This window comes from Epinephelus moara, chromosome 6 (assembly GCF_006386435.1).
Source record: "Epinephelus moara isolate mb chromosome 6, YSFRI_EMoa_1.0, whole genome shotgun sequence".
NCBI lineage: Eukaryota > Metazoa > Chordata > Actinopteri > Perciformes > Serranidae > Epinephelus > Epinephelus moara.
In genome coordinates, this window is record NC_065511.1 from 24,320,421 (window position 1) to 24,334,123 (window position 13,703).

Sequence of the window (13,703 nt, forward strand, 5' to 3'; positions counted from 1 at the left end):
AAGTTATTTTGTCCTGCATTTATTGTAGCAATAGTAAACAAAGGAAATGCTCTTTTAAACTACATGAACTACAGTCCCCCTCCTTCTTCCCTAATCCACCCTCTTCTCCAGCTGACTTTTGAGTTGGTTACTGTCGCACCATCTATAAACAAATCATAGTCAAACACAAACACAGACGGCAGTAGCTCAGTCCATACGGACTTGGGTTGGGAACCGGAGGGTCGCCTGTTCACCTCCTGGGCACTGCCGAGGTGCCCTTGAGAAAGGCCTTAAGCAAGGTATTGAACCCCCCAACCGCTCGGGGTGCCTGACCAAAGGGCAGCTCCCTCACTCTGACATCTCTCCACTTTGTGCATGTACAGGTCCTGTTTGTGCACGTTTGTGTCTTCTGGACCTGTGTGTAATTGACAAGCAATGTGAAAACATTGAATTTCCCCTCAGGGGGATTAATAAAGTACAATAAAACTTAAAACTTAAAATAAAACTTAGATCTCTGCCCTTAAGTGCACTCTCGTTGTCAGTGTGTGAAATTTTGACCTAAAAATGATGATAATGCAACACTTTTTCTCACAATGTGAGCTGTTATTACATTTAACTGAACGGTACATTCTGACAGCACTCCACATTTATGAAAGGTCAAGTTTGTGCAAGAGTGCGCTCCGGCACTGGGAATGAGTGTTCCTGAATGTACCACTCGCACAAGAATCATTGCGTTCTCGTTACCTTAGAATCAGCTTTTTATATATACATAGGAAGCGGGTACCTGTCCACGGAAATTGCCATGTTGCACCGCCATGTTTGTACAGAAGCCCAGGACAGACAAACCAAACATTGGCTCTATATAAAGCCATTCTCAGTTTTGTGTCAGCCACTGCAGTTAGCAGTCATTCTGCGACGAAAAAGGAAAAACACAAATCTTTTTTTAATTTGAAAGCATTTTATTAAATGTTTTGAGCAGTTTAAATCACACTGTTTTTTGAGAGCAAGAGACCTCTGGATAATTTGGCTCCTGGTAAAACCTCCTGAACATGTAGATCTTTAGTTATCAGAGAAAAAGTTGGTCCATCCCTTATGAGCCGAACAGCATCAGAGAAACACTGATTTGTAACATGAAACTTCTTTATTCAGTGTGTTTCCTGGTTTAAATCACCAGGTCCATTTGTATTGGACAAGAGGAGACCTCTGTGCACAACTCGATTCACAGTAAAAACCTCCTGAACATCTGGATCACAAATAAGGTGAGCACACATTAAGTTATCAGAGAAAAACGAGGACACTGAAGACACATTAGCAGGTGCTGGGCGAGCAGCCCATCTGCGATATGCTGACCATTGCTGGAGAAACACTGATTTGTCACATGGAACTGTTTTACTCAGGGTTGTAATCGATTTAAATCACCTGGACCGATTGTTTTGGAGAGGAAGAGACCTCTCCAGATAATTTGGCTCCTTGTAAAAACCTCCTGAACAATCAAAACTAAAAATAAATAACCAGGAGAAGTTTCAGCTGGTTGCAATTTGCAATCTTCACCACTAGATGCTACTAAATCCCCCTTAATCTTACACACTGTTCCTTTAACTGAAAACTCTTTAAACTGGCTACATCTGCATTGAGAAGATAATACTAATGCATGATAAACTTCTACTGAATAAATAATAGCCAATAATATCAAATACAATGTAGCAATGCCGCAGTAAAAACAGCTGTAGTAATGGCACATGCATTACATCACATTTGTGTCTCTAAAATGAACCTGGGCATATTCACTATACACAGCCTNTCTTCCTCCCTGTGGTATTATTAGACTTGGCTTTATTATAGAGAGGCTGCTAACAAAGTTCTGTGAATTCAGTTTTTTACACATTTCATCTTACACAGATTCCTCACAATAAAAGTGCACTGATATTTTGTTATGTAAAAACTTTTATTATGAAGGAAATAATAATAAGGAAATGTCGAGTTTTCGAGCAGCAACTTCACACAACTTCTAATACGGCTGAAAGAGAACATGAAACAGTAAAATAAAGCAGATATCTAAAGTAAAAACAGGAAGCAGGAAACCTAACACCTAGAACCAAACCCAACTCCAAACCACAGAGACTCAGTCAGTCTACAAAAGTACTGAGAGCTGAACACACAGAGACTTTTAAAGACACCTTTCTCTTTGGTCTCCTGGAGACAGAGGTGAGTAGAGTCTCGCCAACACACACAACTGGTAATGAAAACGTAAACTGGCGCAGCATGGCTTCACTCGCCGCGGCTAAAAGTGACAGTAGAAAAGGCCCAAAAGTCAGCTTGTCCTTTTCTCCTGTGGTGGCAGTTTCTACTAGACAAAACACAGAGTCAGAAACTTGTCTTTCTGTAAGTTTAATTCAGCATCTGCAGATGGACTCACAACGGTCAAGAAGGAGCAGAGTGCAAAGAGTGAGCTCTGAGCACAGGAGATGTCAGATACTTATATACAACAGCTGAGGTCAGGGGTCTTTAAACAGCATCATCAGAGAGGTGACAAAGCAGTTTGGGTCATCTTATCTAGTCATGTCCTCGGACATCAAGTAAAGCACTCACAACTTGTTACACGCTGACAAAGAGTACGTCATGTAAGGCACTTGTGCTTGTGATATCCTGACAAGACATGAAATGTAAAGTTACTTCACATTCTTTCTGCTTAGTGGCACATAGTACAGAGGCCTAAAAGTTTCCATTACATAGGTTAAATAGATTTTTACATATTTACATAATTATATTGTATTGTTGATTACCTTTTTTATTATATGAATAATTTCCGTTTCACTCCCACCATAATTACCACAGCCTCTATGAGTGCTGTTATTAGTCTTGGCAGGATGGTCTGAAGTTTGTCCTCTTAATTTGGCTTCACACTCTTCTGTCACTTCCCATGAAGCCAGTCATGAGAAAGACTCGGACATCTCCTCATTCAAAAAAATTGCTTTTTGTTTCAAATAAAATGTACTGCTCTTGATCAGGAGAGCTTTAACATCAACAAAAGTTAAAAAAAAAATCACCTCTGATGAACTTTAAACCCAAAAGGAGCATTACACACTTCATAGAGGAAGTATTTCGGTTATACTGAAAAGTGGTTTTGTGCCCACCACCCTGNAGGTGACCCGTCCAAATACCACTGTAAAGTGGGAGAAGGATTTCCCACAGTCCTGCAGGAACATCTGAGCTGGGCTTCAGCTATGGTGCAATGAGATGAGGGCAGGATCTGTGGGGAAACTGAAACACATGTAGAGAAAACAGACTTTAGAAGGTTAGAGTCAAATAAAGTCACATTTAATCAAGTTTGCAAAAATTAAATACAAAATGTACTGATAGAAAAATAATTGTTGAAAAGTGATGCAAAGCGAAATGTTCAGTTACCACAAGAATAAATGAATTGCTTGTAGCCATTTTAAACCAGGGTTAGGCTAGTTTTACCCAAGTTAACGAGCAACATATGTATTTATTTGTTCAAGTATTTATAATTAAACTTTTATGTAGATATGGACCTGTAGTAATATGAACTAAATTTGGCAAATTTATGTCAATAAGTAGTTATAAAGAATAAATTATATCACTTAGAAACCGATCACAGCATCGACTGGGAGTCAGAGCCATTGACAAGGACTCAGTTGATGGATGTAGAAAGATCAAGGAGGCCATCCACATTGGACACAAAGACCATACATGAACAGTCATGGTTTTAATCTTCTTCCATATGCAATTGCGTGTTATCACTTGACCAGAGTTCCTTACTGTTTTGTCTCCTCCTTTTGAGGGAAGATCAAATATTAGAAACACCTCTCAGTGTGAAGTTTTTTCATTTTTAAATAAACATGTAATGAATACAATGTCACATTAAGTCTTTAGTAAGTTATAAATAAGCAGATCAAATTAAGATTTTTATGAAAACTAAATAAAACATTAGATAGATAAAATAACTAAACAGTAAAACTTTTCTGACAGTCTACTGAAATATTGCTTTACCTAACGGAAAACTTTTGAAATGTAATACATACACTGAACATCTATTTGGCTGATGTTTGATTGTCCAGCTCCAAGATTATTTTGAGCCTTGCAGAAAAAAGAACTGTCGTCTTTAGATGCTGTAATGTTTAAAACAGCTCCGGCCTCAATAAAAGTCTCCTGATCTCCGTCAGCTCTGTACCAGGTGTAGGTCTTTACTGGTGATTAAAATGTTCTGTTTCTTCACTTTTGTGAGGGGAGTCCTACCCAATCCACTTAAATTAATTAAAATCAAATTTAAAAAACCATATCCGAGAGGAACTTGAGGAGACAGTTCTTCAGTTGAGTTTTGATCCTGGAGCATATTTGCACACAGGTTGCTGTTTCCCAAAGTGATAGATTTGACATTTAAACTGGAACTGCAACTAATGATTGTTTTCATTATCAATGAATCTGTCAATTACTTTTACGATTAATAATTTTGTCTGTGACATGTTGGAAAACTGGTAAAAAATAGCCGTCACAGTTTGCCAGAGGCATCTAATTGTTTTGCCCCTAATTCGGACTAAGACAAGAAAACTAAGAGACAACAGAACAATTCAGCCATAATGTTAATAATTGTAATTAATTTCAGCAGAGGACAAATTAACTCACATGAAATGTCAGCTGTTAAACTTGTGTTAACAGCTGACTCAGCGCTGCCATCTTGTTTGTTGTAGGTGGCAGTACAGGAGATGGTCTTTCCATGATGGAGGTGAAGAGAAGCAGTGAAGCTGACAACAGAGGTCTGGACTTTAGTTTTGTCCTGATTCTCCTGCAGTGTCTCCTGACTGTCACCCAGGCCGGGGGTCCATGTCAGATTTGGAGGGTGAGACAGACAGGGAGCTGGAGCAGAGCACGTCAAACTCACTGAGGTTTCCTCCTTCACCTCCAGTGTGGACGGAGTCAGAGTCGGTCTGAGTGGATCAGCTGGTGGGAAGGTACATTTTGACCAGTCACTGAATAAACAATCTATTTTCTCTATATTTGTTATATTATTTGGAAAAAAACAATAAATGCAAAATATGATTAAAGCAGGTCTACAGGAGAAAGGAGTGAAGTGTAAGTAAATGGATGTTAAAACATACCTCTGACTGAAAAAGAGATTCGTTCGTAAAATTCATATCCCAGGCCGTCGCATTCCAGTCTGAAGGAATATTTTTTGTTGTTGTCAACAGGTTGTATGTTGTTCAGGGTTGTGGTGCAGTCTTTTTTGGTCAAGTCTCCTGTCAGTTGTCCGCTGTTTGTAGTTGTTTGTGGCTGGCTGCTATCAAACACAAACACTCCATCTTTTTTCCATTGTGCTTTACATGTGTTATCTAGCTTTGATACAAACTGGTCTGTCACGTCAAAGGAGCAGGGGATGGTCACACAGGATCCACTAACAACCTCTATAGTCTGTGGTATTATAACCTTAAACTCTCCACACAGGGCACCTGAAACACAAGATACAAATCTTTGAATAAGAACAAGTGAATAATTTTAATAAGGATTTTTTTTTACTGTTTACTGGTTGCCTTAGCGCTATACCTTTTTCTTAAAATAAACCAAAATGATGACTGTAAAGATTGTGCCTTGTCCCCACAGTAGTTTTTCCCCAGATCTTCAGATTAAAACCCGTCAAATTAAAGTTCCAAGAAAAAACAGCTGGACGCTTTTGTTGCTCACTGTTTTAATTTTCTGCAGTATATATTACAGGTACTGTTGCATTGTGGTGTGAATGTTTGACTTGAATACTTGATTCAAACATGACTTAACGACTCACCTTGCAGCAGACAGCCAATGAGAAGGAGAGTCAGAGCTGCAGCCATCTTTGTGTGTCAAGAGAGGCAGAAACTCTGGAGATTTTACATAGAACAATTCACATTACTGTGTTTAATCTCTAATTATTTCAGGTTTGTAGAGTAGGTTGCTGATGGAGAAATGTTTTGCTGTCTCTTCTTCCTCTTTTACATCAATGCGGAAAAGGCTCAATTTCTTTTTTTTCTGAGCCACTTAAACTCAATCAAGCCCTTCATTGATCAAATAAATAACTCATTCATAATTTAAATACACTTCTTGCAAATTTTCCAATCTTTTATGAAACATTTCCAACAAAAGGGTAAATCCAGTTTGGTATTTCTGCTGACTCTGATAGATTTGCAAAAACAAATAATTGCATGTCACACACTTTGTAATATTTAGTTTAACTTAGACGTAGATGATGAAATGATAAAAAGGAAAAACAGGAAGCTATATGTGAAAGGCAAAGGTTGCAAACATCCAGTGTTATTTCCTTATTTTCTATGTATTGCAAAGCTGTAATTTGTTTTAGGCAACTAAGATATTCAACAGTAACATGTCCAAATGACAGCTTAAAGGTTTTAAATACAAAGTTTTTCATCTTTAACAAAGTGCATTGTTTTTTAAGTCAAGTGAACAAATGTTTATGTTAGAGTTTTTCATCGTATTCAAAGATCAGTTTAAATCATTTGATATGTGTCATTTAACAAGTTTCCATTACTTACATTTTCCTCAGGTGTTTCAAACAGACAGATGAAAGATGTGTGGACAAGTGAAGTTCCTCAGAAGTTGTGCGGTTTTTTCAGTCTGCAAGACTTAAAAATGAGGAAGTCACGTGTGAGAAAGTGGTATGCCCTATTTGAGAAATGATTTTAGACAGTGCCACATCATCTCTCCTCATTTGTACTGTTGCTACAATATATAAACAATAGTATTGTTAAACTTAATATTAGAATTTCACAAATTTAACTTTAATGTTTCAAATGCACAGACTGACCAATAAATCTGGATTAGTAAGGTGATGATATATACTCAATTAACTTTCCTATGATAAATATTAATTCATTAAACGATAAAACCATAAACATAGAAATATCAGGCACGTGTAAATAATTAAATTGCTGATGCCATAATTATAGAAACAGCACGTTCANTGTTTCAAATGCACAGACTGACCAATAAATCTGGATTAGTAAGGTGATGATATATACTCAATTAACTTTCCTATGATAAATATACATTCATTAAACAATAAAACCATAAACATAGAAACATCAGGCAGCAGTGTAAATAATTAAATTGCTGATGCCATAATTATAGAAACAGCACGTTCATACTCAGTCAAATTCAGTTCAGCACTCAAGTCTTGTCATCTCTTGCGACACTGAATGAAAGCCTGTAAACTTAGTGAAGGTTCATTCATGAGAACACCGTCATGCAACACCAATGATAATACAGGACTGTTTTATTATTGCCATTGTTACATTATGTGAGTTCAACAGTAATATGTGCACATACCTGTAGCAACTCATAATGTAATAACAGCTCATANGCCATAATTATAGAAACAGCACGTTCATACTCAGTCAAATTCAGTTCAGCACTCAAGTCTTGTCATCTCTTGCGACACTGAATGAAAGCCTGTAAACTTAGTGAAGGTACATTCATGAGAACACCGTCATGCAACACCAATGATAATACAGGACTGTTTTATTATTGCCATTGTTACATTATTGCCATTGTTACACCCCAGTGAGTTTGACGTGCTCTGCTCCAGCTCCCTGTCTGTCTCACCCTCCAACTCTGACATGGACCCGCGGCCTGGGTGACAGTCAGGAGACACTGCAGGAGAATCAGGACAAAACTAAAGTCCAGACCTCTGTTGTCAGCTTCACTGCTTCTCACCTCCATCATGGAAAGACAATCTCCTGTACTGCCACCTACAACAAACAAGATGGCAGCACTGAGTCAGCTGTTAGCACAAGTTTGACAGCTGATATTTCATGTGAGTTCATTTGCCACATTAACATTGATCTGTAGCATCATAAAATTTAGACACAAGTGAATTTTAGCCAGACGGGGCAAGTGAAAATTTTGGGGTGGCACATCTGGGTTTGGTTGAAGGTGGCAGTGCTGTTTGGGCTGAGAAAGCCATGCGTAAGTAAGGTAAAGGAGGTTATTGGGTTGGTGTGGGGAGCAGTGAGACCTGGCATTAGGGGAGTGTCTCTGGGACGCCTGAGATCACTGTCTAGCCTCCTGGAGGTGTCGTGGGACCAACTAGACGAAACATTGGTGAAAGGAGGTTTCCACCCGATGACCCCAAAGACACGTTAGTTATCACTGCTCACTGGTCTGTATAGTTAAGCCTTGCCATAATAGCTTATCATAGGGCTTAGGAGGTGATTCACTGAGTACTGATCCTTTCTCTAGAGCACAAACTTCTTGTGTTTATTTGTAAAATTAGATACATTTTTTTATCGCCTGCGTGACAGGCCTAATTACTGATATAAAGACTGAGTCTATGTGGTGTCTTCTAGCTTTAAATGCTCTGTGAACATTTTAGACTCTTGTCTAAAATCACTGTTCAGTGCCACCAATTTATTGTGAATACACAAAATAATAAATATATTCCATGAAAAACAACTTAGATTTAAAGTATGCAAGATCACAATGGACAACAAGTCCACTCACGAACTATGGTTGGGTTTCCATCCAAATGTAGTGCAAATTTTAACCAAATTTTCAGAAAATTAGCAAAAGAAAATGTAAATGTACGTTCTTTTCCATCCACTTCTGTTATGTCAGTATTGGGAGTTAGTTCATTGAGACGTCATTAAAAGAGGGGCAGTCAATCCTTGAACTAAGGAAGACCATGGATTTAATAACTGACAACACACCAGCAGTGTTGGGCAGTAGCGTCACTACAGTAGCGGACGTTTGTAGTTTAACTACATTTCTCAGTAGCTTGGTGGTAGCGTCGCTGTTTTCTGAACCAAGTAACTTCTCAGTAGTTAAGCTCTTTTATTGATCGCTTAGCGCGGTAGCGTCCACACAAGCTACATTTCCAAAATCATTTCTGAAGCTCAAACGAGGCGGGGATTTCTGTTATGGACTGAAATAAAACTGTCACCGCTACCACACAGAGTCACTTCCGCATGAAGCTGACGGGGGACAGCCCTCCATTCCGAAACCTCGCCGTTCCGAACGACCCCCACTCCGAAATCGATTTTCAAGTCCATATCGAGTTTCCTGCATCAAACACTGCCGCCCGCAATTCTGAAATTCGTTGTACTACAAAAGCTTGAAATGAACGTTCAACTCATTGTTTTTTATTGAAATTATGTCACTGTCTTCATTTATTATGTATAATTTCGCTAGCAGCAAACACATTTAAAGGAGACGCTTGTCACGTCCGTGGTGCTGAGATCCCCGCTGCAGCCGCCGCTCCTGCTGACAGCAGACCAGGGGAGAAAAAAAGACATTTCTTTGCTCTGTGCTCAGCAGACCAGGGGAGAAAAAAAGACATTTCTTTGCTCTGTGCTTTCAGAAAATAACCAGGGTTAGAGTAAGAAAGACCAACGGTCTGTACAGCAGTCCCACTGTGTTTGCCAGGCATATCAGGCTGTGTGATTATGCACAAAGATTGGTTTAACGCACTGGACATTTAACGTGATAAACTAATTTCAATTCAACATGGTCATTTGCTTAGAGGATTCAGCTGAAGCATAATGAGTGTTATATGTCATTAAGATGAAGTATTTGCTTGTTTTGTGGTTAATTATGCACATAATCCATTTGACCCCATCATGAATGGGATTTTTATGCGTTCCTGCAGACAGAGACAAAAGGATCAATGCGCAGCCTCCGTTTCCTTTGTGTCCGTCTCGTTCATTCAAACTTTGTAAACACGGTTGGGATTTGTAGGGGACATACATGTGTATGCTGCTCACTATAAAATGTGTTTACTAAAATGTGTTTACTAGCTTCATTTCTAGTCAAAACAAATCTCTTTCCACTTTAAATACTTGCTCAAGCAAATTTTCACTTGAAATAAGTATGAAAATCTGTCCATGGAGCAAGTTTTTTTTTTTTGCTTGCAATAAGAAAAAAAACTTGCTCCATGGACAGATTTTTTTTCTACTTATTTCAAGTGAAAATTTTCCTGACACAAGTGAAATTGTCTATAAACAAGTTACTTTTTAGGTGATGAGTCTTATTTCAATTGTAATGAGATTTGTTTTGACAGAAATAAATATTCTTCGTAAGATTTTGAGTTTTTACAGTGTACATACACATACATACACGCATGTATGTTTTTGACCATGTTGTGACTGTTTGAAGCAGGTCTTCATTCTTGCTGTTGTGGTTTGAGTCGGGTTGGGAGTTAGTGCAGCTCACTGTTCAATAAACAATTGAACTTAACTTTTTTACCTGCCTATCTGTTTGACTGACAGTTTTATTGATCAGTAAGATAACACTGACTTGGCACGAAGTTCAATTTAGTAAAAAGCTTGGATGTAGTTGCACTAGTGACTTTCATTTTGCTGTAGCTTAGCTTGCTACATTTCTGAGGGTGATAGCTTTGATGTAGTGAAGCTTCATTTAATATTAGAGTAACTAGTAGCTTAGCTCACTACACTTTCCAAGTCACTTGCCCAACACTGCACACCAGACAATAGAAACTGCAGTGGCTGACACAAAACTGAGAATGGCTTTATATAAAGCCATTCCCAGTTTTGTGTCTATGTAGTTTTCAGTTTTTGCCAATATATCATCCTAAACTCTACAGACTGGACCTTTAAACGAAAATGAAAATCACTCACCAAGTAACCTCACCTGACACTCCTTTGAGAGGTCACTGCCTCCACAGAGAGGGAAAGGAAACACAGTTGCCTCAGCAAAGACACCTCTCTGAAGTTACTGACCAAAGAGGAAGATAAACAATCTCCTGCTCAGTGTTGCAACATATGAACAGGCTGACATCTAGTGTCAGTTACTGATCATTTCTTCCTTTGTCAGCACACTAGGAAATGATCTCACAGGGGGGTCAAACAGGTCTCTGGATTGCTGCAAACTTTGTGGAAGGGCTTCAGGCCTACCTGGACTGGACAGAGAGGATTCATGCTGAGTGGGACCACATAGACCCAGTGAAGAACGCATATGCTCTGCAGTCAGTGGCAGGAGAGGTACAGGAAGGAGACTGGAAGTGAAGCAGCTGCAGACATAGTGAGAGTTGGCTCAGTCGTCCACGGATCTGATTGGAGAAAAATCACCATAAGTTATGCATCTTTTCAAATACATGAATTGTAGAAGCTGCAAAAATAAAGTTTAAATTATTGTATAAATTTTAAGAATGGTCTTTAACAGTAACTAAAACCAACCAGACACGTTTTTTTTTACTGTAACTTTCATGTTGCTACCGCTGATCCACTTAGATTTGAGTTTTGCCTTTATGAAATGAATAAATCCAGCAACAGCACCAGCTGAATTTTACAAATGTTTTCTTTGTCTCAAAGACACGTCTGAACAAGTGACATTGGAAATATAAGGTGCTCAAATTTATACTAGATTTTCATTTACAATTTATATGATAGTTTTGCACACAACAAGGTGTCCCAACTGATGCTCCACTGTCCCAGCTGCTCTGGGGAGGCACAATTTGGAGAAAATGCACATGTACATTTTGAAAAATTGTGCCTTTCGTGGTTGATTTGGGCTTTAAAAAACTTGATAGGTTGTCTGTATCTGTCCAAGGATCGATTTATTTTCATAACTGTTTGAGTAGTCTGTGATTAATGGAGGGTTATTGATATAACCTGATGCAAAAATGTCCCAAAATGACCCCACTGTCTTGTACTTTACTTGAGATTGAACACGGAGGAGTCAGGACAAGGATTGGTGGTGGCCAGACTTAAATTATAATAAAATGTATGTGTTGCAACTCATAATGTAACAATGGCTCATAATGTAATAACTTAAATGTAATAAAAGTTCATAATGTAATAATCGGCTCAAAATCATGAGCACATAACGTAATAACGGCTTTGCGCATACTGTAATAATGTAATAACCTATTACATTATGAGCCTTTCTGGCATCGCTCATAATGTAGTAACAGCTCATAATGTAATAATGGCTCATGATGTAATAACAGTTCATAATGTAATAATGGCTCATAATGTAATAACAGTTCATAATGTAATAATGGCTCATAATGTAATAATGGCTCATAATGTAATAACAGTTCATAATGTAATAATGGCTCATAATGTAATAACAGTTCATAATGTAATAATGGCCCATAATGTAATAACAGTTCATAATGTCATAACAGTTCATAATGTAATGACAGCTCATAATGTAATAACAGTTCATAATGTAATAACAGCTCGTAATGTCATGACAGTTCATAATGTAATGACAGTTCATAATGTAATAACACTTCATAATGTAATAACAGCTCATAATGTAATGACAGTTCATAATGTAATAACACTTCATAATGTAATAACAGTTCATAACGTAATAACAGCTCATAATGTAATAACAGCTCATAATGTAATAACACTTCATAACGTAATAACAGCTCATAATGTAATAACAGTTCATAATGTAATAACAGCTCATAATGTAATGACAGTTCATAATGTAATAATGGCTCATACTGTGAGAAAACTGCTGCATTATCATCATTTTTACATCTTAAAGGTGCAAATAAAGCAAACGGCATGGGTTTCAGCGCATAGTAAACTACATTAGTGAAACCAAGAATTATTTAATCGTAATTGCATTCTCACATTTTATTATGTAAGATGTATTAAGTTGAGCCACTAGGTGGCACCCGTGTTAGGTGTTTTGGGCCTTTGAGAATGCCATGCTCATTTCCACTGTCTGATTGTTGCAGGTAAGCAGTTGGTGGAAAGTTTAAATATTATGACGGATGAAGACTGCTGCAAGTATTAGTAGGTTATACAGAGTGGCTGGACGCAATAGTGGCCTTGCGTCCAATATCAGGCAGCTCTTCAGCCAAAATGCCAGGTGGATTACAGCCTGGATCATGACTAAACACATATCCTTTGGATGGGTCCATATTAAAGACATTCATTGGAAGAAGTAAAGTTTTCTTTAAAAAAAAACAAAAAAACAAAACTCGTTAAGCCTTGATCTGAGTGAACACTGACACAGTCACTGACAAATGGAGCGCCCTGGACTTGATTTTTGTTGGCAACTATGATTTATGGTTTTGTATTATTTATGCATATTGTTTAGTTCAATTTATTTGGACTTATGTTTTTACTTGGGTGTCCTGACAGGCTGTGTTTACATTTTAAGAACTTTTGAGCTGGTCCATTGTTATTACATGGTTCTAAAACGCTCTTCTCATTTTTGCACAAGTTCCAAAATAAAGTAAATTGAATGAATATGTTACGCTGCTGTCATGTATTTAACGTAAGTAGTAGGAAAACAATGCTTATTAAAAGTCTTTATTAAATTGGCATTAAGACAAACAATAAAATAACATTTGACTGGGAGGTCTTCACTAGGTTGTATGGAAGGAGAGAGTGTTCACGTACTTATTTGAAAAGACCAATCTTAAATGTGTTTTTATTGTAAAAGTTATTGTGTCCTGCATTTATTGTAGCAATAGTAAACAAAGGAAATGCTCTTTTAAACTACATGAACTACAGTCCCCCTCCTTCTTCCCTAATCCACCCTCTTCTCCAGCTGACTTTTGAGTTGGTTACTGTCGCACCATCTATAAACAAATCATAGTCAAACACAAACACAGACCTCTGCCCTTAAGTGCACTCTTGTTGTCAGTGTGTGCAGTTTTGACCTAAAAATGATGATAATGCAACACTTTTTCTCACAATGTGAGCCGTTATTACATTATGAACTGTTATTACATTATG

General features: G+C 37.8%; 2 protein-coding genes across 2 annotated transcripts in view; one reads left to right on the forward strand and one right to left on the reverse strand.

Annotated features, from left to right (window-relative positions):
* The window catches only part of LOC126391811 (myelin-associated glycoprotein-like), a 14,327-nt gene extending 7,790 nt beyond the window's left edge, over positions 1 to 6,537 (reverse strand). Inside the window, exons 1-4 of the mRNA XM_050046759.1 lie at positions 6,516 to 6,537; positions 5,774 to 5,846; positions 5,097 to 5,444; positions 4,624 to 4,938 (exon numbers count right to left, since the gene is read on the reverse strand). Coding sequence (XP_049902716.1) covers positions 4,624 to 4,938; positions 5,097 to 5,444; positions 5,774 to 5,819 — 709 coding nt within the window. The 5' untranslated portion in view covers positions 5,820 to 5,846; positions 6,516 to 6,537. The remainder of the gene's footprint in view (positions 1 to 4,623; positions 4,939 to 5,096; positions 5,445 to 5,773; positions 5,847 to 6,515) is intronic.
* LOC126391818 (sialic acid-binding Ig-like lectin 13) overlaps positions 1 to 13,703 on the forward strand; it is a 38,903-nt gene that overhangs the window by 17,434 nt on the left and 7,766 nt on the right. The gene's annotated exons all lie outside the window — the stretch shown is intronic.